General features: G+C 42.0%; 4 protein-coding genes across 7 annotated transcripts; all 4 read right to left on the bottom strand.

Moving 5' to 3' along the window:
- Positions 1-53: 53 nt before the first annotated feature.
- On the bottom strand, positions 54-3,779 carry LOC113528358 (zona pellucida sperm-binding protein 3-like). 2 transcript variants are annotated; one of them, XM_026916871.3, is made up of 7 exons: positions 3,369-3,779; positions 3,174-3,292; positions 2,990-3,093; positions 2,743-2,920; positions 2,561-2,678; positions 2,394-2,479; positions 54-2,319 (listed from the first exon to the last, which is right to left on the bottom strand). In XM_026916871.3, exons 1-7 carry the CDS (start codon positions 3,690-3,692, stop codon positions 2,229-2,231), a joined length of 1,020 nt encoding a protein of 339 aa, XP_026772672.1. In that variant the 5' UTR covers positions 3,693-3,779; the 3' UTR covers positions 54-2,228. The 2 variants fall into 2 exon arrangements, with proteins under 2 accessions (XP_026772672.1, XP_053095431.1); XM_053239456.1 differs by having other exon boundaries at positions 54-2,479.
- A 1,349-nt stretch (positions 3,780-5,128) lies between these two features.
- Positions 5,129-7,106, bottom strand: LOC113528355 (zona pellucida sperm-binding protein 3-like). The gene is made up of 8 exons (XM_053239455.1): positions 6,522-7,106; positions 6,326-6,444; positions 6,144-6,247; positions 5,897-6,074; positions 5,711-5,828; positions 5,547-5,632; positions 5,365-5,474; positions 5,129-5,235 (listed from the first exon to the last, which is right to left on the bottom strand). The coding sequence occupies exons 1-8, from the start codon at positions 7,068-7,070 to the stop codon at positions 5,174-5,176; spliced, it is 1,326 nt and encodes a 441-aa protein (XP_053095430.1). The 5' UTR covers positions 7,071-7,106; the 3' UTR covers positions 5,129-5,173.
- Positions 7,107-11,887: 4,781 nt separating this feature from the next.
- LOC113528362 (zona pellucida sperm-binding protein 3) lies at positions 11,888-13,904 on the bottom strand. The gene is made up of 8 exons (XM_034310237.2): positions 13,325-13,904; positions 13,129-13,247; positions 12,947-13,050; positions 12,700-12,877; positions 12,514-12,631; positions 12,350-12,435; positions 12,096-12,277; positions 11,888-11,997 (listed from the first exon to the last, which is right to left on the bottom strand). Exons 1-8 carry the CDS (start codon positions 13,874-13,876, stop codon positions 11,936-11,938), a joined length of 1,401 nt encoding a protein of 466 aa, XP_034166128.2. The 5' UTR covers positions 13,877-13,904; the 3' UTR covers positions 11,888-11,935.
- Positions 13,905-15,273: 1,369 nt separating this feature from the next.
- ddx42 (DEAD (Asp-Glu-Ala-Asp) box helicase 42) lies at positions 15,274-27,430 on the bottom strand. Of its 3 annotated transcripts, none has more exons than XM_034310066.2 (18): positions 27,283-27,430; positions 26,550-26,809; positions 24,654-24,828; positions 23,982-24,043; positions 23,688-23,724; positions 22,911-23,063; positions 21,808-21,912; positions 21,554-21,673; positions 21,210-21,386; positions 20,758-20,886; positions 20,386-20,485; positions 20,208-20,255; positions 18,743-18,840; positions 18,177-18,453; positions 17,766-17,992; positions 17,512-17,622; positions 17,294-17,392; positions 15,274-16,706 (listed from the first exon to the last, which is right to left on the bottom strand). In XM_034310066.2, the coding sequence occupies exons 2-18, from the start codon at positions 26,762-26,764 to the stop codon at positions 16,167-16,169; spliced, it is 2,673 nt and encodes an 890-aa protein (XP_034165957.2). In that variant the 5' UTR covers positions 26,765-26,809; positions 27,283-27,430; the 3' UTR covers positions 15,274-16,166. The 3 variants fall into 3 exon arrangements, with proteins under 3 accessions (XP_034165957.2, XP_034165956.2, XP_034165960.2); XM_034310065.2 differs by having other exon boundaries at positions 27,258-27,393; XM_034310069.2 differs by lacking the exon at positions 27,283-27,430 and adding an exon at positions 26,986-27,223.
- Between the last annotated feature and the right edge of the window lie 101 nt (positions 27,431-27,531).

Raw genomic sequence — 27,531 nt, 5'->3', positions numbered from 1 at the left:
TGAATGTTTCCCTGTACCTTTTCCTGATTGATCTCGTCCCTTCCTCAATTCAATTCAATTCAATTCATTTTTATTTGTATAGTGCTTTTTTACAAAGGTCATTGTCTCAAAGCAGCTTTACACAAACAAAAGTGAAGTGTGTGTGTGTGACGTCTCTGATGAGCAAGCAGGGCGACGATGGCAAGGAAAAACTCCCTGAGATGGTGATAGGAAGAAACCTTGAGAGGAACCAGACTCAGAGAACCCATCCTCATATGGGTTTACACTGTAGTGTGCGTGTGTGTGTACAGTGTGCGTTTGCGTAGTCCATAGAAAACAGCTGAAGCATCTTGGTGGCAGTGTGAAGCATTGCCGGTGGACAGGTCCAGAGTGAAGGGGGGGGAGGTCTGGATTGCCAGCAGCTCAGGAGTGATGCTCATCTGGTCCAGAGCGTAGGGGGGTCTGGATCACCGGCAGCTCAGGAGTGTAGCTCGGCAGAAAGAGAAGGAAAGTGGTTAGGTACACTCACAGTCACCGTGTGGAGATAAAACTTAATGAGGAGTGCAGGGGACTCCGGCAGGACTAGCTATAACAGCATAACTAAAAGGAGAACCAGGGGGAAACACAGACGTGAGAGATCCCTGATATGTAAGGCATACAGTCACTCTGCCGTCACAAACCTGAGTGACTAACGAGAGTGAGGAAGACAGCATCCAAACACACCAGATCACCATAACACTCAACATCCACGAGTCCCCCAGATCTACTCCTTTGTCTAAAACAGTAGTTGCTAAATGCTAGGTTAAATAAATAAGTCTTCAACCTCGACTTAAACACCGAGACTGTGTCTGCTTCACGTACATTAACTGGGAGGCTGTTCCATAATTTTGGGGCTTGGTAAGAGAAAGCTCTGCCCCCTGCCGTGGTTTTGGCAATGCGTGGTACTGATAGACAGCCTGCGTCCTTAGAGCGAAGTAGGCGCGGCGGAATGTAAAGTACTAACATATCACTTAAATACTGCGGAGCGAGACCGTTTAATGCTTTATAGGTTAGGAGTAATATTTTAAAATCGATGCGGAATCTTACTGGGAGCCAGTGTAATGTAGAGAAGACTGGCGTGATATGCTCATACTTCCTAGTCCTAGTAAGGACCCTCACTGCTGCGTTCCGAACTATCTGAAGCTTATTTATGCATCTAAACAAACATCCAGATAGTAAAGCATTACAGTAATCTAATCTGGACGTGATAAATGCATGGAATAGTTTTTCAGCATCACTTAGCGAAAGTATATTTCTAATCTTAGCGATATTTCTGAGGTGGAAAAATGCTAACCTGCTTACATTATCTACTTGCGCCTCAAATGAGAGATTAGAGTCTATAATCACACCGAGATCTTTTACTGTTAGACTACTTGAAACAGAGAGACTGTCTAAAGTAACAGTGTGATCTTTAAACTTACTTCTAGCGGCTTGTGGTCCCAGTACCAGAACCTCTGTTTTTTCCGGGTTTAGGAGGAGAAAGTTGCTTAGCATCCAGTCTCTTATGTCTATCGCACATGACTCAACATTCTTTAACTGGCTATTCTCATCTGGCCTAGCTGAGACGTATAACTGTGTGTCATCAGCATAACAATGGAAGCTAATATTATGTTTACGGATTATGTTACCTAAAGGGAGCATGTATAACGTGAAAAGCAGTGGGCCTAAGACTGAACCCTGCGGAACGCCATATTCTACTCGATAACGTGCTGAGTGGTCACCGTTTAAATTTACAAACTGATAACGATCGGTTAAATAAGATCTAAACCAGTCGAGGGCTGAGCCCTTAATTCCTACGACCTTTTCCAGTCTGTGAAGAAGGATATTATGGTCGATAGTGTCGAACGCTGCGCTAAGGTCAAGTAAAATTAATAGACTAATGCAACCCCGATCAGAGGCTAATAGCAAGTCATTGACTACTTTAACTAATGCTGTCTCTGTGCTGTGGTGGGGCCTGAAACCTGACTGATAAAGTTTATAGATATTATTACTTTGTGGATATGAAATTAGCTGCTGCGCTACTACCTTCTCTAGTATTTTAGATAGAAAGGGAAGGTTTGAAATTGGCCTATAGTTAGTTAAGTCGCTAGGATCAAGGTCTGGTTTCTTCACTAGTGGTTTAATAACAGCTAATTTAAGTGATTTTGGAATGTACCCATTGCTCAGTGAGGAGTTAACTATTTTAAGCAGGGGTTCAGTTACAGTTCCAACTATTTGCTTAAGACGACGTGTTGGTTCCTCAAGCTGCAGTGACTGTTGCAACAGCTGCACACCTGGTCAGCACCATATGCAGCAGTCCATCTAGGAAGATATCATAATGCTTTAGTAGTCTCAGCTCAGCAGCACTGCACCATTTTAAGGTCAAAGCAACATACCTGTTGCCAGAGAATGAGCAAGCCTTGTGTTCAGCATCAGGAGGGGCAGACGCTGCTGTTGCCTTCAAGATGCATGTAATGTAGACCTGGCAAGGGAGTAAAAGTTACGTTTTGACAGTTAAAGGTACCAGTTACTGTTTAAACTAGGCTGGGAACAGTCGACATACCAAGCTACTGTTCCCTTGCTGAAACCTGAAAGCCTCCAGCTGAAACCCTAACTTAGCTGCCTGAGTTTGGGGCATAAAGTGGGAACTGGACTCCATAATCTTTGAGTCAGTCAAGCACCTAGAAGGATTTGCAATTAGGGTTTTGCTGTTCAGCTTACAAAGTTCCAAAAAACCTCACTCACCCATAGTTCTCAATGAAGGAATATCTGGGGACTGCATTTGTGTCAGGGACAGCAGTGGCCACACAGCTGTCCACAAGACTACGCAAGGGTACATGGTTGAATGGCAGAACTGATGCCTCAATATTTATAAGCTCACCCAGGTAGTACTGGTTGGATGGTCTTTCAGATATCCAGTCATCTACAAGAAGAAACCTCATTAGTAACTCATACTCAAACAAGCAAGCTACAGTTTAACCATGATACAAACCCATCATGAGCCTCAAAGAGAAAACAAAAGGTTCTTCAGCAGCATGGGGAGAATCATGTGGTATCCAAGCAGGCATCAGAGTACTGCTGGGAGCATCACGGAATCTAGAAAGCATTTGAAAAAGACCATATTGAGTATAGTTGTCCAAGTAAACCCAATCAGGTTTAGTGTGGGTGCACCATACCTTGGATAGTGACACTCAATTGAAACCCCAGCACTAGCATTTTCTAGAATGGGAATACCACTTAAAGGCTCTGAAGCAATAACAAGGGTGAAGACATAGACCAGTTCATCCTCAGTCACCTGAGAAAAAAAAAAAGTAAGGCAAGTGATCACAAAGTTTAAACAGAAACAAGGATTTCAGGAAAGAAAGGCTTACAGTCAACTTGCTATTGCAGCCATCTAGTTCAGATTCATAGATAAGGACTTGAAAAGCAGCATCCTCCCCTTTAGCAGCACAGCCTCCCAGCATAAGAGCAGCAATATTGAAGGGTTTACCATTTCCAAACAGATTTTTCTTCACTTCCACATACACTGCAGTCTCATTGCATTCTGCTGTTACACTCAGAGTAGGAACAAGATCAAACTGCACTGCTGGTGCTCTTGCAGTAGCTTGAATGTTCCACAGTTTTGGCCATTGTACTTCAGCCAGTCCAAGGGCAACAAACAGCAGCACAGAAACACCAACTTGTTTTAATGCCATTGTTGTTGAGTCTAACAATCCTAAGTATACACATGTAGGCTGGTTATTCCATTTTAAACTGTACTTCAGGCACCCCTTTTAATTATCTTGACTTTCTTCGAAACCTGTTGTTTTGTGCTGCCTCACAGATGACACCAATTATTATTTTATACTACCTGGCATCTGATTGGGTCAAAAGCTTAATTGGCTTGACCAAGCCAATCAGCTTGGCCGAGTGTAGAACTGAAATTTATTTTCAGACAGTGACATGGAGTTAAGTGGCACCTTTAACAGTATTTAATGTTAATATTAAACACCTTTAATACTTAGAATAGCTGACATGACAATGGCCAATCTTTAATTACTCGAAGTTTAAGATTACATTTGCTCATCCCAAATCAACCGAAGTTCAGATATGTTAGAATAAGTGTGACTCTTCTGATAGGTGATTGAGTTTATTACATCCTGTTAACCTATACTCCCTGGTACAGGCACAGCACGTACAACATGGTGAGGTGATACAATCCAATAAAACCCATTTAAAATCATTAGATTGATGTTTCAGGGTTTTAATGCCATAGTGTAATGATCAGGACAGGAACAAGAGTTTATGCCCTCTGAACACCCAACCTTTATCACAAGAAGGGAAGAAAAAAAGATTTTCATAGGAAGAAGGTATAGGAGGTTCACTAGGAGGAAGGTGGCACTTCAGGTTTGGGCTTTCAAAATTCAGGCATCTCATAACTCATTTAAAACATGTACAATAGCAATCACAGGTAGGCTATATTACAATAAATTTGTCACTAAAGCAGATGCTTTTAATTATGTGGACACATTTAGGAGCATGAAAGAAATACCAGGATGCTTTTAGACTGAAAAGGGAGCCCTACCCACTAAACCTTTGTAAGGAACAGTGAGAGTTCAAGCATGTTGGACTTAGTAGAAAAATTCTTAGCCTAATATAGTATTGCTTTAATTTTATTCAACTGGGGACAACTGTTAATTCAATACCAACTTGAAACACTCCACAGAGCCAAAAACTAGTTTAACAGCCTTCCAATTAGTGTTTGGAACTCAGTCCATCTTTAAATCTAGGCTGAAAAGATATTGGTTTACTCAACCCTTTTAATAGCTTTTTTCCTTAGGTAAAGGCACAGATCTGTAGGGTTCAAGGGCATGGAGTGTCTTGGTAAACTGGAATGATATCCCCCCCCAAATTAAGGTTTGTATTTCCCAGGGCACCTTAATAGCCCTTATCTTAAGGCTATCCCTGTTATGCCATTATAGCTAGTTTAGTCCCTGCTTACACTCCACCCACAACGTACACCATTAAGAGACAAGGGTATACCTAATCTGTGTGGGGAGGGAGGAAAGAAGCCCACACAATTATGTAGTTCTAGATACCCATCCATGTTCAATGTAGCAATTAGATGTTAAAAGTAGAAGGCATCACAGTATAAGTTTCAATTTTTTTTTTTTATTTAAGCAAACAAGTCATTAGACTACCAATCATTTTCCATAACCACAATTGGGCCAAGGCTTACTCTTCTCTCCAGCTGCAAGCCTGCAAATAAAGGTTTTAAAAATGAATGATACAATACCACATCTCAATCATAGGTTGTATATATAGTGCCAATTTGGCTCTTGGAGTGCAAGGACTGGAATTAGACAGCAACACAGTTCTTCCAAATACCTTGCTCTGATGACAGGTCACGTCCCTTCCTCAAGGCACGTCCCTTCCTCAAGGCACAGCTGCTGCTGCAACAGCCGCACACCTGGTCAGCACCATATGCAGCAGTCCATCTAGGACAAGACAGTAATGCTTTAGTAGTCACAGATCATCAGTACTATACCATCACCGTCATAGCAACATACCTGTTGCCAGAGAAAGAACAAGCCTTGTGCTCAGCGTCAGCAGGGGCAGATGCTGCTGTTGCCTTCAAGATGCACGCAATGTAGACCTGCCAACACAGGGAGTACATGTTACATTCTGACAGCTAAACGTACCCTTCAGCCCTACCTAAACAGTCGTTACCTACCAAGCTACTGTTCCCTTGCTGAAACCTGAAGGCTTCAATCTGAAATCCCAGCTTAGCTGCTTGAGTCTGGGGCATGAAGTGGGAACTGGACTGTGTAAGCTTGGCATCAAGCAAGCACCTGGAAGGAGTCGCAGTTAGGAATGTTCAGATCAGCTTACTGAAAAAGGCTGAAGGAACCGTACTCACCCATAGTTCTCAATGAAGGAATATCTCGGGACCGCATTTACATCAGGCACAGCAGTGGCCACACAGCTGTCCACAAGGACACGCAGGGGCACGTGGTGGAACTGCAGTACTGAGGCCTCAATATTTATAAGCTCGCCCAGGTAGTACTGGTTGGATGGCCTTTCAGATATCCAGTCATCTATAAGGAGAAACTTCATTAGTAAGCAAGTCACACAAAATCAAGCCACAGCACAACCATGATACAAACCCATCATGAGCCTCAAGGAGAAGACAAGAAGCTCCTCAGCAGCTTGGGCAGAAGCATACGGCATCCAAGCAGGCATGATGGCACTGCTACTCACATTGTGGAGTCTGGAAAGCATTCAAACAAGACCGTCACAAAGGAGTACAGCCTCAAGTAAATCCAGAGATTTATTAGCATCAACATACCTTGGGTAGTGACACTCAATGAAAACCCTAGCACCAGCTCTTCTTAGAATAGGAGTACCACTTAAAGGCACTGAAGCAAGACCAAGGGTGAAGATATAGACCAGCTCATTTGCAGTCACCTAAATGAGAAATGCAAGTATAAAGATACAGGACAAGCTTAAAGCAAAGCCAAGGTATTTGGCAATAGAAGGCTTACTGTCAACTTGCTGTTGCAACCATGCAGTGCCGATTCATAGATAAGGACTTGAGAAGACGCATCCACTCCTTTAGCGGCACAGCCTCCCAGTGTGAAAGCAGCAATGTTGAGGGTTGGACCAGCTCCAAACAGGTCTTTCCTCACCTCTACATACACTGCAGTCTCATTACACCTTGCTGCAATACCCTGGGTAAGAACAGGATCAGACTGCCTTACAAAGTGCACAGGTGTTGGGGGCGTCGGGATTTGTGGTGCTGCTGGAAAACGCCAAGTCAGTTTCTTCACTGGTCTCTGCATTACTTGCTGGTCTTGAGCATCTGAAGGATCTTGAAGCCGCAGTCCAAGTGGGGCTACTGCAGGGCTTCGAGCTTGGGAAGGACTTTGCATCCATTGAGAAGGAAACCCAGCACTCGTTTGCAGTGAAGACTGCCCTGGCTTGTTAGGTTGAAGTCCAGCAGGAGCCTGAAGATCCCCCAAGCTCACCAACTGTGCTGTTGACAGCCCAACTGCAAATAGCAGCACACTAAATCCCACTTGGTTGAAACCCATTGTTGTTAACAGACAATTGTGAGCATACCAGACTTGGCAGGCCACCTCCTATTTATGTAGTGATTGAGGCACGTATTCAAACCTTTCTAAATATTTTGATGTGCTTCTGAGCCTGTTGAATTACTAATTGGCCTTCCTAATAGATGAGAGCAATTAGAATTTCATTGCTCCTTGCATTTGATTGGACCAAGAGCTTAATTGTCTTAATTGCCTAGGTCACCTGACCTAGCTGAGCAATTTGCTAAACATTGAACTGAAATATAATTTTAATGCTTGATTGAGAACTTGGGTTAACAAAGAAATGTAAAGAAAAGAAATGTCTTGTGTTGTCACAGGACATTTATTGTAAGCTGCAAAATGAACATACCTGCAGCTTAATTAAAGTGGGGCCATTGCTGTAGGCCCATGGGTTAGAAAGGAGTAACAGAAAGACAGAAACTAGTTGTTCCTAACTGTGCTTGTTTTAAAGCATACCTTATACAGAAGATCTCTTGATGTGATAAGCCACAAGACTGGTTCATGTTAGTGGATCTGCACAATCTATATACAGTCACTGTCCACTTTAATAGAAACACCTCTACACCTGCTTATTTATTCAATTCAATTCAGTTTAATTTGTATAGCACTTTTAACAGTGTACACTGTCACAAAGCAGCTTTGCAGAAATATAGAAATTTATAAATTAATCACTAATGAGTAAGCCAGAGACAACTGGGGGAAGGAAAAATTCCCTGAGACAATATGAGGAAGAAACCTTGAGAGGAACCAGACTCAAAAGGGAACCCATCCTCATCTGGGTGACACCGGATAGTGTGATTGTAAATAATTTCCCTTCTCTAACTGTATACAATATGGTCAAAAAGTGCACTTATGTAACCATGAACTTATGAGCTTATGAGCAACTTATAAATATGAGCATCAGGGTAACTTCATTATAGTTTTAACTTGAAATCTATTTTGTTGAAGTTATCAACTGTTCAATCATGGAGACTTGAGTGAAATTAGCAATTGCAGTCCTAAGGCTATCCAAGGAAGAACATCCACATCCATCTTTATGGTTTCTATGTGGTACCATTTATGCATTTATCCAATCAGCCAATCCTGTGGTAGCAGCACAATGCATAAAATCATACAGATACAGGTCAAGAGCTTCAGGTAATATTCACATCAAACATCAGAATGGGGAAAAAGTGTGATCCCTGTAACTTTAACCATGGCATGGTTTTTGGTACCAGATGGGCTGGGTTGAATATTTCAGAAACTGCTGAGTGAGGGACAGTTCTGTGGGTGGAAACGCCTTGTTGATAAGAGATGTCAGAGGAAAATGGCCAGATTGGTTCAAGCTGCCAGGAAGTTTTTGTAGTAACTCATATAATCACTTTTATAACCATGGTGAACAGAAAAGCATCTCAGCATGCACAAAACAATGAACCTAGAGGTGGATGGGCAGCAACAGCAGAAGACCACATAAGGGCTTTTCACACATGAAATAGTTAACCCTGGGTCATTCTAAACCCCAGGTAAACGGAATCCTGGGTTAACTTGTTTCATATTTCACATTGCTTATACTTTACCCAGGGTTCACAATTCATCCTGGGTATTCATAATCTGACGCTTCACACTGTACATTCCTAAACCCTGAGCTAGCGCTGTTATCTGCATATTTGCGGTGTCAACAACCATGATTGGATAAATACAGCGTGGGACTGGTATAAATAACTTGGCCAATCTTTAAGAATTGGGTCTAAAGTTTCAAAAAAAAGGACAGGTCTGCTGTTCTGGTCCCAAGCAGGCTTTGTTGTCTTTCACAGCTTTGTAATCTTTTTTGGCCTTTGTAAGTTTGTAGCGTACTTGACCAGGCATTCGTTGATATCCAGCTTCCACTAATTTTATTGTTAGTTCCTTAAATACTCAGTTATTTCTGACTGTGCCATCCAGTTTGTCCTGAACACACTTTTCTGACCATAACTGTAAAAATAAAACTTTCTCCTCTTTGCTCCAATTGACACATTTTGTGTTACCATTTGACATTATTTTTTATTTTTTCCCTCAAACGCTGCAACTACTATTTACACAACACGCAGGGTTTCTGTGACTGTACAAAGCATGTGATATGAGGCATGTGCTGTTCAATTTCTGATTGGGTGTCTGTTGCTAAGCATCTAGCCATAATATTCTAACACTGCATCGTTTCACACTGTACACGTTTGGCACCACAGTGCAGGGTTAACACTGCAAAAGTGGTGCTAACCCTGCTTCAGAGCAGGGTTTCATAACCCTGGGTAATGGTAACCCTGCTTCTAAATTACAAGTGCAACATGTGGGAAGTGGTAGCTCAGTGGTTAAGCTGTTGGACTTCTGATGGGAAGGTTGAGAGTTCCAATCCCAGCACCACCAAGCTGCCACTGCTGGGCCCTTAAGCAAGGCCCTCAACTGCTCAGTTGTATAAATGAGATAATTGTAAGTTGCTCTGGATAAGAGTGTCTGCCAAATGCTGTAAATGTTTCTCTACCCAGCGTTAAAAGCGGGGTTTAGAACCTGGGGTTAAGCGCAGTGTGAAAAGCCTTATTGGATTCCACTCCTGTCAGCCAAGAACAGGAATCTGAGCCTATCATGGGCACAGGCTCATCAAAACTAGACAGTTGAAGGTTAGGGGAAAAAAAAAACACCTGATCTTTTTCCAATCTTCAAATATCCAGTTTCTGCACATCTGAGCCTCAGATTTCTGTTCTTGGCTGACAGGAGTGGAACCTGATGTGATCTTCTGCTGTTTCAGCCCATCCACCTCCAGGTATGATGTGCGTGCTGAGATGTTTTTCTGCTCACCATGGTTGTAAAGAGTGCTTATTTGAGTTACTATAGACTTCCTGTCAGCTCAAATCAGTCTGGTCATTCTCCTCTAATCTCTCTCATCAACAAGGTGTTTCAGCCTGCAGACCCTCCTCTCACACAATGTTTTTTGTTTTTCACACCATTCTGTGTAAACACTAGAGACTATTGTGTGTGAAATTCCCAGGAGATCAGTAGTTTCTGGAATACTCAAACCAGCCCATCTGGCACTAGCAACCATGTCATGGTTAAAGTCACAGAGATCACATCAAACATCAGAATGGGGAAAAAAAAGAGTAGACATTACCTGAAGCTCTTGACTTGTATCTGCATGATTTTATGCATTGTGTTGCTGCCATATGATTAGATAACTGCATAAATGAGCAGGTGCACAGGTGTTCCTATTAAAGTGGACATTGAGTGTATACATGTTCCCATCACTTGGGAACACAGATGATTTTTGAAGCTTACCCTCCATGAATGGACATTCCAAGTCCTACCTTTCAGTATTCTCAATATGCATACAGGCAACACTGTCAATACAGCACACCACAGCACTGTGGACAGTGTTGCACTGGGGGCTCATAAATGTCACAACCTTTTTCAAAGGTGCAAGGTGCCTTCAGACACAATGCTCTCCAAAGAACTCAGCATAGGACAAACATCTGTATTGGAGTCCCTTAAGACCTCTTCTCATCAGCCCATGCAGGATGGTAAACTGAAATGAGCTTCTCTCAATGCTGACTTATTTGCTAGTGATCAGTAAAAAGTGGGATTAATAAATGCCATGTCAGTAAAATCACCTTGCATGCATCAGTGGCCAGATGACTCTGGTGTGACCTTATGGCTGAACCTGGAGCTTCTGAGCAGTCAGTCACCTTTCCTGACAAATCTATTGACCTCAAGTTTTCCATGATGGGGGACTTGCTGAGAGTTTGTTGCTATTACCCCTATGCATCCTATGGTACAATTTGAACCCTACAGTGGCAGTTTAATCAAATCAACTATTTGCCATAGGAAAGACACAAGGAGCTCACTGTTTAAACAGACTGCCTCACTAGGAAGTGGATGTCATCACCTTAGTCTACAGTGGGCTAAACTTCCATTTCTTACCATAACATGCCACTTAATGAGGAATATCTTCAGAGGCATTACTTAGAAAACAGGGTTAATGCCCCTCTCAGTGCCATGAGTAGGAGAGGTCATCAACTACATTTCTAGATGGCTAACTTGTCAAGGATTTAGACTAAGTGATTCTTCCCACCCCTGGTGGTTGAGGAGAGAAATTGAATGAATCACATAACTGGTTCTATAAACACAAGATAACCACTAGGGCTCCCTATCATTTGGAACCAGCACACAGAACATAGTCACAAGGAACAAAAGACAGAAATAAGAATTTCACTAGGATAAGGTATAGTCTCAATCATACATTGTAACTGTTTAGACCTGCATCATCCTAGTCCCAAGTAGCCTACATTACAATAAAATTGCCTCTAGACAAGTGTGATGTGGATTAAGGAATCACTTGGAACAGGTGTCAATATTATCTGCAAAGCACCAATGTGGCTGCAGATACTAATGCCAGCCAAGTAGAAGGCACACTTGTTTAATCTGTTAATTTTGTTCTACAGTTATCAAGTGGAATCAAGTATAATGCCTGCTAGGTTGGAATGAAATCCTCCAGCCACATCAGCCCTTTGTGGATAGGCTTGATGGCCCTGGATATAGAAGCTGAGAAATTAGGATCTTTACTGATTAGGAAGCCCTACATCTACCTTGACTACCTATCAAAGGCATTTCAGATGTTCAATTTAGAAAGGCAGACTGGGTAGTAAAGAAACCTTAGCTACAACTTAATAGTATTCTATTCCTGAGGATACCTGCTCAACACCAATTCAATGCCAAGCTCGAAACTACACAGAGCAGAGAATTCACATTTGGACAAAGTGCACAGGCTAGGCTCAAGTTAGAACACCACACAAGAGTTTCCCATTTTAACCATTTATTAAGGTAAAGATCAGAAAGTCATTAGACTACCAATCATTTTCCAGGACCATGATTGGGCCAAGGCTTACTTCTTTCACTAACTGCAGGCCTGCAAATAAAGAAAAAAAAAAAAAAAGTCAATTTCACATGTAGTTTCAACTGAGGTCCTAGAGCCCCAGGAATTGTTACCCATCCATCCCCAAATACCTTGCTCTGATGATAGGTCACGTCCCTTCCTCAAGGCACGTCCCTTCCTCAAGGCACGTCCCTTCCTCAAGGCACGTCCCTTCCTCAAGGCACGTCCCTTCCTCAAGGCACGTCCCTTCCTCAAGGCACAGCTGCTGCTGCAACAGCCGCACACCTGGTCAGCACCATATGCAGCAGTCCATCTAGGACAAGACAGTAATGCTTTAGTAGTCACAGATCATCAGTACTATACCATCACCGTCATAGCAACATACCTGTTGTCAGAGAAAGAACAAGCCTTGTGCTCAGCGTCAGCAGGGGCAGATGCTGCTGTTGCCTTCAAGATGCACGCAATGTAGACCTGCCAACACAGGGAGTACATGTTACATTCTGACAGCTAAACGTACCCTTCAGCCCTACCTAAACAGTCGTTACCCACCAAGCTACTGTTCCCTTGCTGAAACCTGAAGGCTTCAATCTGAAATCCCAGCTTAGCTGCTTGAGTCTGGGGCATGAAGTGGGAACCGGACTGTGTAAGCTTGGCATCAAGCAAGCACCTGGAAGGAGTCGCAGTTAGGAATGTTCAGATCAGCTTACTGAAAAAGGCTGAAGGAACCGTACTCACCCATAGTTCTCAATGAAGGAATATCTGGGGACCGCATTTACATCAGGCACAGCAGTGGCCACACAGCTGTCCACAAGGACACGCAGGGGCACGTGGTGGAACTGCAGTACTGAGGCCTCAATATTTATAAGCTCGCCCAGGTAGTACTGGTTGGATGGCCTTTCAGATATCCAGTCATCTATAAGGAGAAACTTCATTAGTAAGCAAGTCACACAAAATCAAGCCACAGCACAACCATGATACAAACCCATCATGAGCCTCAAGGAGAAGACAAGAAGCTCCTCAGCAGCTTGGGCAGAAGCATACGGCATCCAAGCAGGCATGATGGCACTGCTACTCACATTGTGGAGTCTGGAAAGCATTCAAACAAGACCGTCACAAAGGAGTACAGCCTCAAGTAAATCCAGAGATTTATTAGCATCAACATACCTTGGGTAGTGACACTCAATGAAAACCCTAGCACCAGCTCTTCTTAGAATAGGAGTACCACTTAAAGGCACTGAAGCAAGACCAAGGGTGAAGATATAGACCAGCTCATTTGCAGTCACCTAAATGAGAAATGCAAGTATAAAGATACAGGACAAGCTTAAAGCAAAGCCAAGGTATTTGGCAATAGAAGGCTTACTGTCAACTTGCTGTTGCAACCATGCAGTGCCGATTCATAGATAAGGACTTGAGAAGACGCATCCACTCCTTTAGCGGCACAGCCTCCCAGTGTGAAAGCAGCAATGTTGAGGGTTGGACCAGCTCCAAACAGGTCTTTCCTCACCTCTACATACACTGCAGTCTCATTACACCTTGCTGCAATACCCTGGGTAAGAACAGGATCAGACTGCCTTACAAAGTGCACAGGTGTTGGGGGCGTCGGGATTTGTGGTGCTGCCGGAAAACGCCAAGTCAGTTTCTTCACTGGTCTCTGCATTACTTGCTGGTCTTGAGCATCTGAAGGATCTTGAAGCCGCAGTCCAAGTGGGGCTACTGCAGGGCTTCGAGCTTGGGAAGGACTTTGCATCCATTGAGAAGGAAACCCAGCACTCATTTGCAGTGAAGACTGCCCTGGCTTGTTAGGTTGAAGTCCAGCAGGAGCCTGAAGATCCCCCAAGCTCACCAACTGTGCTGTTGACAGCCCAACTGCAAATAGCAGCAGTGCACTAAGCCCCACTTGGTTGAAACCCATTGTTGTTAACAGACAATTGCGAGCATACTGATACTGCCAGAGCACCTCCTATTTAAGCAAGTAATTCTACTCTTGACAATCACTTCAACCTGTTGAGCTACTCATCTCACAGATGCCAGCAATTAGAATTTTAATCATCTCTGCATGTGATTGGACCAAGAGATTAATTGTCTTTGTCACATGACCTGGCGATTCACCTGGCCAATTACTAAAACAATTTCAGTAATTGACTGAGTAGCTTGGTTAAAAATATATTTCTTCAAAAGTAATTTATATCTATAGGTCCCAACAGGTTGTCATGTCATACAATGTATATTAGCAACTAGTATGTTAAATATGTCTTGTGTTGCCATAGGACATTTATTGATATGTGAGCAATCAAACAAACATACCAATTCACTTTAATTAAAGTAAGACCGTTGCTGTGGGCTGATGGGATAGACAGGAGTAAAAAGAAAGGAAAATGGAAACTACCTGTCCCTTTAGTTAATTTAGTCATTGTTTTAGAGAAGACCTAGCACTACAAGGTCATCTTATAAAACACTACTTTAAAATAAATTACACTTTTAGTCAGAAATTTGAGTTAGAAGGAATGTGTGTATCATCTAGATGGGTACATAATCTTGAATGGTAAGCCAAAACATTAAAAAGCTGTACCAAATCACTGCCCATGGCCAAACTTCTCAAAAGCTTTGCAAAGTTAAGATCATCTTAACTGACAGAAAGAGAGTTCAGTGTGAGAGTTCAATTCACTCCATTTAACCCCAATTCATACCATTTAACAGTGGCTATGTTTATATGCACATCAATATTCCGATTAAAATCGGAATTTGGCAATATCGTAATTAGTACTGATTCATGTAAACACTGCAATCAGATTGCCCGATTCAGATTAAGACAATATTCTGATTCCTAAAATTTCAATTCTCTCCCCTGGAATATGCCTGTTTTAATCAGAAATTTGTTGCATGTAAACATCTTACTCCAAAAATCCACTGAAAGGAAATATATGAGCATACTTAGTCTGCAAGGAATTGTGAGTGCTAACAGATGCTTAGCTGTAAGCTAGGTATTTAGGAATGGCAACTCAGCATACTTACAATAACCATGTATACAGGAATATCCCACTGCCTGCACGCACATAAACCTCCTATTCGGAATATGGCTGTAACCCAAATATAGACTTTAAACGGAATTTGATGTGCATGTAAACGTAGCCAATGATTTTTTGTGCTCCGATGCTATTGGGAAACTCGACCAAGATGAATTACCATAACAGCTATGCATATAGAAAAATAAATGAATGCACATAAGCATGCTTAAAATTAAAAATCATTCAGGCCTCATTGCACATGCCAGAAACACATGCATTGGAAATAAAGACAACATTATTCAACAAGGTTTTAACACGTTTATTCAAGCCAGGTTGATATTGTATGATTTATGTAATTGCACCAGGATCACAAAATGGATGAAATACATGAAAATAGTTCAGTGCTCTTAGATAAGCCTTCAGAATCTAGTAGACTGGGGAAAAAAAATGAATACACAGCACAAATTTTATTCCAGGCCTCCACCCCACTTAGTAGATTTTGTTGTTTTATAGGTTTTTAATGCAGTCATTGGCAGCGCAAGACTCGATACCTTCACTCTCTTTAGCGCCAGGTACCGAACTGAAGCCAGGAGTTTGAAGGTAAACTAGTATATAAGCATACTTAGTTTTGGTTTAAAATACAAAATCACAGACAGGGTAGAAGGGGACTATGTAATGGCACAAATTTGTCCAAGCTTGTAACAGTATGTACTAAAATACAGAACAAAGACTTAAACCTACAAAATAGATCACTCACAGATACTTTGGATCATTATATCAATGACTGAAAGTCTTTGAATAATTTCTCATTTATAATCATAAAAATGTTGAAATTACTTCACCCTGGAAATGCAACTTTTCTTTTTTAATTCACAAAGTATCACTAGGAAGCAAAGTCATTTCTGCACCCTAAAAAAAGCCCCAATAATCTCTCCCCAAAACATGACTTTGTTGACAGAAAGATGAATTCACACACACATAGTTACAGAGAAAGGCCTGCATGACTGTTCTACATCTGTGATCTGCTTCTCTACAATTCACAGGGATTCTACTGAAGAGAACACGCAGCTTTAACTCTTTCAAAGTCTTCAGTGCCCTTTATATGTTGATATTTGAGTAACAGCGGCCAGATGGACTCAGCTGAAAAGGCTGGCTGATCTCAGACCTGCTCTTTCGATGTCTCCTGTGGGTTTAGCTCTAACTGTCCCACCTGCTCTTCTTCCGTTTTGGTGGATCCGGAACAGCAAAGCTGTCCTCACCTCCTCTGTGTGAGCTTGCCCTTTCCCCGCCTTCCCTTTCTCCTCTCCAACTGTCCCTCTCCCGGCGACCACCATCGCCGTTGCGGCTGTCGCTGTGACGATCTCGGTCCCTGTCGCGATCGCCATAGCGATCCCGGTCCCCATACCGATCCCTGTCGCTGTGGCGATGGTGGCTGTCTCCATGGCGGCTCCTGTCGTGGCGGGATTCCTCTCTGGATGAAGAAGAGGAGGAGTAAGAGTCTGACACGGAGCTCAAAGAGCCCGAGCTGCTGAAGCCGGCAAGCTTAGTGCCCAAACTGATGGCTGGAGGAGGAGGGGGCATGGGGGAGGAAGATGACTGTGTACGGCTTCCTTCAGGGGCTCCAGAGGGCACAGAACTCAGACTGCCTGCACTTGTCCAACCTGAGGTGCTGTTTGACTGTGCGCTAAGCTTGGGAGAGATACCTGATGCTGCCACAAAGTGGTTCTTGTACTGAGCCTGAAAAGGAACAGCAGAGAGAGGAAGTGTTAGTGGGAAGAACATTAAGGTGAGGAAATCAGTGTGAGAATGATCCTGTTAGAAAGCTAGTTCAGAAGGCTACAGCCCATGTTCCAGAAAGAGCAGTCAGAGCAGTCTACAAGCTACATTGTACACCCAAGTTCCGCACTGACTACCAAAGTCTGTTCGTGATGTATAAAGCTCCGAATGGTTTAGCGCCGGCGTATCTTGCGGATCTCAGGAAGCAGTATAACCCATCCTGAGCACTATGTTCAGCTGAGACTTTTAGTCCTGAAGATTTATTCACAGCTCAAACTCTGTGGTTCCAGGAGACACTAGAAAATATATATTTTTTTAAACTATAATCATATATTTCAAGATTTATAGTAATTTTCATAGATAGATAGTTTGTTTAATCTTGTAATCTTTTATATGTAAAGTATTGAGATGTCCAGTCAACGCAGAAGAACCGTTTCATAATGTGTAAGAATTTTTGTGTATCCCAAGCTCTAGTCAACAGAAGTGTGTATTTGGCGCAGAAGCTTCTGCCAACAAAGAGGAGAAGGGTGCAAGTGCATGCTGGTTACCTGAAAGGCTTGCTTCATGGCAGCCATGCGATCTCCCATAGCTCCAGTGGGGGGTTTGTAGGACTCGTAGTTGCCAAGGACAGAGCCACTACTGCGCTCCTGGTTTCACAGAAAAAGAATCAGTTAGGAGAATGGACACAAAGCAAAATATACCAACATATGTATTATATAAATCATGTAATAAATAAATTAGTTCAGCTGTTCAGTCAGAAACCCACTGATGAATCGGACCCTAGCCCTGGTCTCTCCCTATATCCGAGACCTCCACCTCCGACATTCAGCTTCTTTCCTTTTCCACCCTTAAAACGGGACTTCCTGAACCAAGGATTCTGGATGAGAAGAATAGAATCCGTCAGTAAATAGTGAAGTGTATTAAGACACTTTCGATATCAAAAAAATCTATCTGAACATATCCTAAACATCAGCAGAATAAAATGTAAAATGACTGAGCACAGGGAAACAAGTGATGCACCTGCATGGCCAAATCCAACAGTTCCTTCGGGACACTCTGATTCGCTCCCTCTAAATTACGAACAAGGTCGCCGGCAAACGAGGTGTCTTTGCTTGTGAGCAGAGTATAGGCCACACCCTTCTCTCCGGCGCGACCTGTCCGGCCGATGCGGTGCGTGTGTGTGTCAATGTCCCGGGCAACATCGTAGTTTATGACAGTACGGATCGAGGGAATGTCCAATCCACGAGCTGAGATAAGAAGAAATAGTCATGAATAATGTAATAAAATGGAAAAAATAATGAAATAAAAACAAGATGCAGCCCTAAGCAGGATTTTGGATAAAAATAAACAAAATAAAACAGAACATCCACATGTAAGTATGTAAACTCCCTGCCTGACGTGTGACACGTACTACAGCCCCGACTTGCTCACCTGCGACATCAGTGGCCACTAGGACAGGCAAGCTCTTCTTCTTGAAGTCGCTGATGACCTTGTTCCTCTCGCTCTGGTCCATGTCTCCGTGCAGCAGGCCCAGGCTGTAGCCCTCCTGCTGCAGGTTGGTGGCTAGTTCCTCACAGTTGGCTTTCTTAGTCACGAAAATAAGCACAGAGCCAGTCGAGGTGAACTCCACCACCCTCCGTGTCAGCCACCCCCACTTATCCGAGCCACTCGGCAACACCTCCACCAGCTGTGTCACGTCCTCATTCGCCTGGAACCGAGAGAGCGAGAGATCAGAGACGAAGGAGAGAACATTAATGTGCTGCTGTTTCTATGCACAAGACTAGGGACAAAATTAAAAATATTCCTACATGGCTTTATGGTCTTAATCTAATGAGAATGTATCCCTTTCACAGAAATTCAGCTCACTGATGTACATTTAAACCCTCCAGCACATATTTTTGGAACCTATTGGCTAAAATACTGTATGTATTTAAAATACCTGCAAGTTCATGCTAATATAAAACGGGAAAAAAAAAAAAAAAAAAAAACTACCACACCTCTCCAATGTCTCCCTGCACTACGCGGATCGGGTCAATGAGAATATCCCGGGCCAACTTCTCAATCTTCTTCCTGAAAGTGGCACTGAACAGTAGAGCTGAGAGAGATGAAAAGAAAACACGTACACAAGGTAAGAAAGATAGAAAACCCAAATGCATGTGCATTAGTGCTGTATTCTGATTGTGAGCACAATATTTCTTTCTTCAGTTAATTACTTATTCCACAGTGCTGTTTAATTCTCAAATCAGATTGGTCAAAAGGTGTTGATTCAGGATTATATATAAACACGCTCGTTCTAATACGCATCGTTTCTATAGTAACAACTAATTCACAGGGACTTGTATGGCAGACACTCTACATAATCTAAGGCTAATAATAAACATATTAAAAACGTGTTGGTGTTTACATTAAGGAAAACCGTGTAATCATTGACATGGTGACATTTTCTGGAAGGAGACATTCATTTAACATTACTGAAAGGAGTTTCTAGTGTCAGTGCAGAGGAAAAAAAAGAGAGATGCTGGCGAGGGAACGACTGTTTGTAGCTGCTATAATCTAAGTGATAACATGGACTAACTTGTTTTGCAGGCGTTCCACAACATTAAATGTAACTATAAACAGATAAAAGGTACAGGTTGTTCCTTGGTAAATAAAAAATGTAATCGTTGACAATTTGCTGTGGAATTGTGGCAGAATAAAACAATCAGGATGTATGGTTTTTGTAAAATAATCAACTTCAGGGTGGTAATATCACTTCACCCTGTTGTGTTCGATTGAGTATTACATTATGAACTAAGATACTGGTGAGCTTCAAGTTAGCTCATTGGTTAATGTTGAGTATAATTTTTTTTTTTAAACTTTGGTGCATTAAATCACAATGAATAGATTTTAACTGTTTGACCAATCAGAGTGCACTCAAATACTCAGAGTGAGACATCAGACAAAGGCAAAACAAGACAGGCTCACGATTGGACACTGTGGTGGCTTATTTATTAATTGAGGATTAACTGTGTGTATATATATTCAGCATTTCAAACTTAACACTGAATGTCAATAAAGTGCAGGCTTTTTGACTCAAAGATTCATACTTTTTCATACAAACTGGATTACAATGTACAAGCACACAATGGCGCTTTTCTTTTTATTGAAAATGATTATTTCTAAACTGGATGAGTTTTGATATTGATGAAAATAATATTAACTTTGCCATCATAATGCAGCCGTAACATGCACATGCTCATTCTGAGACACACATTTGCTATTAGTGCAAAACAATATTGATATATTATATAATAATAGTAGAACTTGTTATATCTGTTCTGTAAGCGGTGTTTGCAGAATAGTGCAGGAACGCTGGGTCTCTGAACAAGCCATTTCTGTGCCTCATCTGTTTCTGGTCAGTCTTTGCATGAAAGTATCTTCCAACTGTATAAATATAAGTGTGATTGTATGGGAGGCACTTACTCTGTCTGTCTGGTCTTACGTGGCTGGCGATGGATCTCACCTGATACTCTGGAAAGCAAGTGCAAATCAGAATTGGGACATCACACCAGCGGAAACTTTTACCCTTTATAATGGACATACCGATTATGGAAACGTATTACTAATGCTAATACAAGAAGTAGGACTGTTTTGGACTTACCAAAGCCCATATCAAACATACGATCAGCCTCATCAAACACCAGGTAGGTCACTCTCTGCAGGGATGTCGCCTTCTTCTTCACATGATCTATCAGGCGACCCTGTGTGTGTGTGTGTGTGTGTGTGTGTGTGTGTGTGTCACATCAGAAAATTGTGTGATATCAAAACAAAACACATTCAGTATAGGCACAGATCGGCCTGCCTAATGATCATTATTATTTCTATTATTTTTATTACCATTTTAGTTCGTATTATACAGCCTAATTAAAAAAACACACACACATGAACCTATGAGGCATAAAGAATGTAGATTGCTAACTGCACAATATAAAATGCATGGATGCTGCCATGCCGTGACGGAGTTCAACCGTACCGGAGTGCAAACGACGATCTCAGCCCCTTCCTGTAGAGCCTTGGCCTGTTCCCACATGCTGCCCCCTCCGTACACAGCCACCGAGCGCAGGCCGTAGGCCTTCCCAAAGCGCTTACACTCCGTGTGGATCTACACATGCAAGCACACAGCTAGTCATCCTCACTGAGAAAATGAAAAAAATGATGATGAGCTCTAATCAGGCTCATCAGACACACACCATATGCGCACTGAGTCATCTTCACTGCTCATATGGTGTTACTATGGCACCCTCGACTGCATCCTTTTTTCTACCGTATTATTTGTTTATTATAAACTGGGCCTCAGGAAAGCTCATAAACAAAAGTACACACATCAGTGGGAGATTATTGAGAGTGTTTTATGTCTTTTGGGGGCAAGTGTGTATTGCCTAATGCTAACCTAGCTCCAGTGTTAAACATTTTAGCAAATATGACCTGCTGACAGAGCTCTCTGGTGGGGCAGACAATCACACCAATGGGACCCTCTCCCTGCTCCAGCTCCTTCTGGTCCATGATGTGCACCAGCATTGGCCAGATGAAGGCGGCCGTCTTGCCGCTACCCGTTTTGGCGATGCCGATGATGTCTCTGCCGCTCAGGGCTATGGGGACACCCTAACCAAGAGACACAGCCTCTCAGTGTTAAACCACACTTTATACATTTCATGAGAAAGCCTTCATATTGGCCTGAAGAACTTAGTGGATGTGAAGAAGAATGAGTTATATGAGTTATACTGTTTAACTTATAGCCAACATCTAATGCCAGTTATTTCATGGCTCACCTGGCACTGGATGGGCGTAGGCTGTGTGTACTCAGACTTGCGGATCTGGTTCATGAGCTGCTCGTCAAAGCCAAAATGAGCGAAACTGGTGCAGGGCTTAGGAGGAGCGGCGCCAGACACCTGTCCATCAAAGAAAAAAAAAAAAAAGACAGCCAATCACATTTTGCATAATGTAGAGAGAAAGAGCGACGAGAGACATGTCCTGCATAACAGAAAGCAGTTTTTGTGAGTGTAAGAATGTGAAAAGCACTAACCCTCAGGTTGAGTTTGTGTCTCAGCTCCACCACTTGTGCTCCAGTCAAGCTGTTGAGCTCTTCATGCTCATTGTAGAAGTTCTTCTCGAAAGGAGGGTAGTCAATCTACAAGACAGTCACAATACAATCTTATTCATCTCTTTGATACAGGATACTACTGATTATGAACGTTTGTACAATGTTTAATACGTAGCTGTCCCCCTGACTCAGTTTTTAATATTTTAACTAATGTTTTTTTTTCCCCCATAACATTACATAATGTATTGAATAGCCCTGTAAAATTTATTGGCTAGCTCTATAAAGCTCTTGCACTCTCCAGTTTCTACTGTGATGGGTTTGATTGTAGCTGTTGAACACATCTGCACTAACTGGCACAGAAGAGCAAGCAGTCTTTTTAATCACTTTCTAAGCATCATTACCATTCGAATTATAATTATCATCATCATGATAGACCTATTTAATCTTTTTTCAGTCAAAAGTTTGGCCTTTGTTCTCTTTCAGTCTAAAACACCATTTCTGGGTGAAAATTTTCTTGTTTAAGGTTAAAGTCAAACATAGAATACATAGAAAGTTTTTATTTCACATTTACAAACTCAAAACATTCTCCATCTACCCTCACAGAGAGCAAGGGTGGCGCAAAAAACAAAACAAAACAAAACAAAAAAAAAAACAGCAAAAAGAGCACTAATGTGAGATGGAGGGAAGGGGGCGGGGCTTCCTGGCACTGTCAGTTAATACTGGAGAGTTTAAAACACCTACACAGTTGTCAGTCGTTCCACATTTCAGATTCATATGTCGTCTTAGGAGGGGAAAAAAGAAGACTGCTCATTTGCTGTATTTTGAGTGCTAAACATTCTGGAGCTTTTATGCAAAATGCATGGCAAGTATGCAAATATTGCAACAGAATACAAACAGGAGCTTTACATGTATTCAATCTGATAATTCAAACTGGCCTCAGATGCTCTATTCTGATCGAGGTGTGTACATAAAGATTTGGTTCTCAGTTTATTAACAGTCTATTAGACTGCAATCACAAATAGCTAGTTGTTAGTTCTAATGTCCTCTAAGAAGGTGTATTGTACTTTTATTTGTTGCTGCATTACCTCTGAGTGGTCAATAGGAGGAAGCGGCATGATAATCTTTTTAGTGGTAGAAGGGATGGGGTTCCCGTCGCTGTCATAGTCCACGTTCTCCTCCTCTTCCTCCTGGATCAGCCCAGCTGTTGGGTTCTCCGCCATGTAACGGAAATAAGCCTCCTGCACGCAACACAGAACTTCATGTCACACAGGATGGGTCAGAAACATTAATAATGCTGCAGTGCAGGTCCCTAAACTATGACGATTGGACCACACTGATAATAACAGATAGCATTGTTTCTGCATGGTGGACGGAAGGGAAAGGAAACCAAATAACTGCTAAGTAAGGCTGGCAGTTAACTGGCATCTGATCAGACCTGTCACAGACAACGCCAGCATGCCACTATTGAATGTAACTAAAATAACACCACATGTGTTAGCAGCATAAATGTCATGGTTAGCACTGATATGGGCAAACTGTTCACCCATCAGCTAAATGTGATGTCACTATCACATTAACTAAACCTTTTGTCAAAATGGCCAGCATTTACATCGTGTAATGAGCCGTTCTTGAATCTGTAGGTGCTCCAAATTCAAGCAGCTCACAGATCATGGATCTGTGTATTAGTGTGTATACAGGACTACGCGGCTTCTCTGAGCACACAACAAACCCAACCTGCAAAGATTTAATATGCAGAGTTACATGGACAGGTAGAAAGATGAGCTGAGAAAATGAAAGAGGAGATACAGATTGAGGCAAAGCGGTTCTTGAAGTAGAGGTATGCTGATAGTGTGGTCACTCACTTGCTCATCTTCCTCTTCAATGTCATCTCGAATACCCCTGGAAGAAACAAGCGGAGAAAAAAAAAACTTCCCTGCGACTCGCTCAATCACCCGTGGAAGAACCCCTAAGTGCATTTAACCCCCCCCTTTTTTTAACCTTCTATTTCACCTCATATCATCCACACATAGATAAACATATCTGATATTAGGCTCTTACTAAATACTATTTAAATGGAAACTTGGTGAAATAGTGCTAGTTAGAACCCAATATTAGTATTTTGGTAAGAATCTGTAATCGCTGGTGAAAATCCTTACTTGGTCAGCTTTTTCTCTTTTTCTTTGTCCTCCAGTTTCTTCATGTCCTTGGCTGCTTGGTTCTATTTGGTGGTTTAAATATTAAAAAAAAAAAAAAAAAAAAAAAGAGAGAGAGAGAAACCATTAGGTACAGATAGATATGTTAAATACACTAGTGAATCTTTTCTACTGACAAGGTCCTGGTGCCTGATACTGTGCCTTGGTTTCTTCTCTGACTAATCCCCTCTTTAGCCAGTCACTGCTTGTGCTATATTCCTCCATTTTGCATAACGGATTCAGTGATGCTCTGTGGGACACCTGAATTTTGAGACATTTTTTGTAACTAAAAAGATTGATACTTTGTCCTGGACTTGTTTTGATAGCTCCTCGGTCTTCATGATGCTGTATGTTTAGGTTCTCTGGCAAACTCTGGGTTCTTCCAGGAACAGGAGTATTTAAACTGAGATCATGTGACACTTTGATTGTACACAGATGGACTCCATTCAACTAACTGTGAGACTTCTGATGGAAACTAGCTGCACCAGAACTAATTCAGCGTCTCCAGAGCAATGGGGGTGAACACTTATGCAATCACAACTTGATTTGTAAATACTTTTGTAAACTATATCCGACTTTCAAACGCAGCACCAGGACCAAAGCGGCGGAACATGTGACAGTGGTGTGTGAGCTCACCTCCACCTCAGCCATAAAGGCATCGAGGGGGTCGTCTTCGCTGTCTGATCCTCCTCCACCTCCTCCACTTCCTCCTCCTCCTCCAGATTGCATCTGCTGCCTGGTAGGAGAGTTCTCCGCTGGGATATAAGGCAGATCCGCGGTGCTTGATTCCTCCTCATCATCCTCGAAATAGCTTGGGGAGAACCAGACAATCGGAAAATATAACATCTATAAAAGAAGTTTTCTCGTACCATCCATTTTTTTCACAACCAAAATCACTTGAACTCACATCACGTCATAATTATAATCTGGCAGCCTATAGCAACGTCTGAAGCACAGTGTTGCCAACTTAGAGATTTTTTAGACCCCTTTAGCAACTTGAATTCAAAAAAGAGCTCAAAAATCTAGCGACTTTTTGAGCACAAGTCAGTGACTGTCTTGAACTTGATGAGGCTCTCGAGCTCACAACACAGCTGCTGATATACGAGTTCATATGCTTCACCATCGGTGTGTAAAGCCTGACTGTGCTGCGCTTACGACCAATCACTGATCACCACTGTTCCCAACGACCAATCACTGATCACCACTGTTTCTAATGACCAATCACTGATCACCACTGTTCCCAACGACCAATCACCTATCACTACTGTTCCCAACGACCAATCACCGATCACCACTGTTCCTAACGACCAATCACCGATCACCACTGTTCCCAACGACCAATCACCGATCACCACTGTTCCCAACGACCAATCACTGATCATCACTGTTCCCAACGACCAATCACTGATCACCACTGTTCCCATTGACCAATCACTGATCACCACTGTTCCCAATGACCAATCACTGATCACCACTGTTCCCAATGACCAATCACTGATCACCACTGTTCCCAATGACCAATCACCGATCACCACTGTTCCCAATGACCAATCACTGATCACCACTGTTCCCAATGACCAATCACCGATCTCCAGTTTGTCCCATCCTTTCACTTCTTCATTATTCAGCTTATTCTCTGCTTGGAGATATTTACAAGCTTCTTAACTTCTCATCTTTCACGACTACTCACTGTCACTGCTTCTTTTTGTCTGTGTTCTCAATATAAAGTAAACTATTTTGTAAATGCGTTAGTTTAGTTCGTGCATGGTGCCAAGACAAACTGACAAATAATGACTTATTTCTATAAGAAATAAACTATTTAAGGAATAAATTATAATCCATTACCTTTTTTTTTATTCTAACAAAACTCTATTCTATTATATTCTAAGGGAAAGTCTTCCTTCTTCATGTGCCCTAGTTTGATATGCCAATGATCAAGAGGAATAATTAATATGCAAATGAGTGTGTGACGTCATCTAGCATCTTTTTGAGGATGCTTTAGCTACTTTCTCCTGAAAAGAGTTGCTGAAACTGACTGGATTGTCAGCGCCGAACAAATGATTTTAATTATTTTGCCAATGATCATGAGGAATAATTAATATGCAAATGAGTGTGTGGCGTCATCTAGCGACTTCTAGAGCAAGCTTTAGCTACTTTCCCCTGAAAAAAGTTGCCAAAGCTGATTGGATATCACCGCAAAACAAAAGATTTTAATTATTTTGCCAATGATGAATAATTGATATGCAAATGAGTGTGTGACGTCATCTAGCGACTTCCAGAGCAAGCTTTAGCTACTTTCCCCTGAAGAGTTGCCAAAGCTGACTGGATGTCACCGCAAAACAAATGATTTTAATTATTTTGCCAATTAAGAATAATTAATATGCAAATGAGTGTGTGACGTCATCTAGCATCTTTTTGAGGATGCTTTAGCTACTTTCCCCTGAAAAGAGTTGCTGAAGCTGACTGGATGTCACCGCAAAACCAATGATTATTTTGCAGAACAACTACATGCAATGGTGCGGTGTCACTCACGCATTTTCCTCGTCAAAGTTGGCGCGTTTGGTTCCGATCTTGTAGAAGGCAGGCAGCTGCTGGTTTTTGCCGAAACCTCCTGCAGAGCCTGAGCTTCCAAACGCGCTGTGGGACTGCTGGCTCAGCCGAGGCTCCTCTTTCTTACCCCCGGAGAGAGAAAACCCTCCGAAGCCAAACCCTCGTTTACCACTCGGTCCTCCCTTGTTCCAGTTCATAGCTGTAGCGGCTGATAACACTTACACAAAGCGCGAACACTAAGTCTGGTTTATAAAAAAAAAATACAAGAGAAAAACAACACTCACTTTAGCATTCAGAAAAACGAATACACTTTCAGCTAGCTCGCTAAATGGCTGCTAACTCTTCAGCACTTCATAACATTAATGGCACCAAGAACAGCTAGTCAGCTAAGATACTAAATAATCATATGCTGACTTACCTATATTCATTAATTAATTATTTAATTGTGATATTTCAGTAGCTATGTAATTAACTAGCTTGCTAATTTACAAACTAGCCAAGTAGCTAGATAGCTAGCTCGCTAATGGAGCAAGTGGGCGTGCGCGTGCGCAACATAAAGATTATAGCTTTATCTTCACAAAATGCAATGCAGGAAATAAACATTAAGTTATATTTTAGGTTTGGAGTGTAATTATTTCGCATTTACACCAAGTTGTGAAATAAGCACGTAGCCAGGAGAGAAGCGGGTACCTGAAATAAAGAAGACGAAATTTACCGTGTTTTACCGTCGTTTACAGTTTGGCCGCCCGTTGCTGCGTGCTACGTCATTAAAAATCGACGTGTTATGTGTGCTTACACAACAACTGCTAGGCTCGTTAAAACCCTCTGCTTTTTGTCTGGCCCTTATTTGAGAGATAGAAGGATTAGATAGCTCTATAATCACTGTTCCTTCTAGAGTGTGTGTAGTGTCTGTGTGTGTGTGTGTGTGTTTGTTTATATATATGTATGTATAAAATTGGAGCAG

Source organism: Pangasianodon hypophthalmus, chromosome 13, assembly GCF_027358585.1.
Source record: "Pangasianodon hypophthalmus isolate fPanHyp1 chromosome 13, fPanHyp1.pri, whole genome shotgun sequence".
Taxonomy (NCBI): domain Eukaryota; kingdom Metazoa; phylum Chordata; class Actinopteri; order Siluriformes; family Pangasiidae; genus Pangasianodon; species Pangasianodon hypophthalmus.
This window is presented reverse-complemented; position numbering and strand designations above follow the sequence as displayed.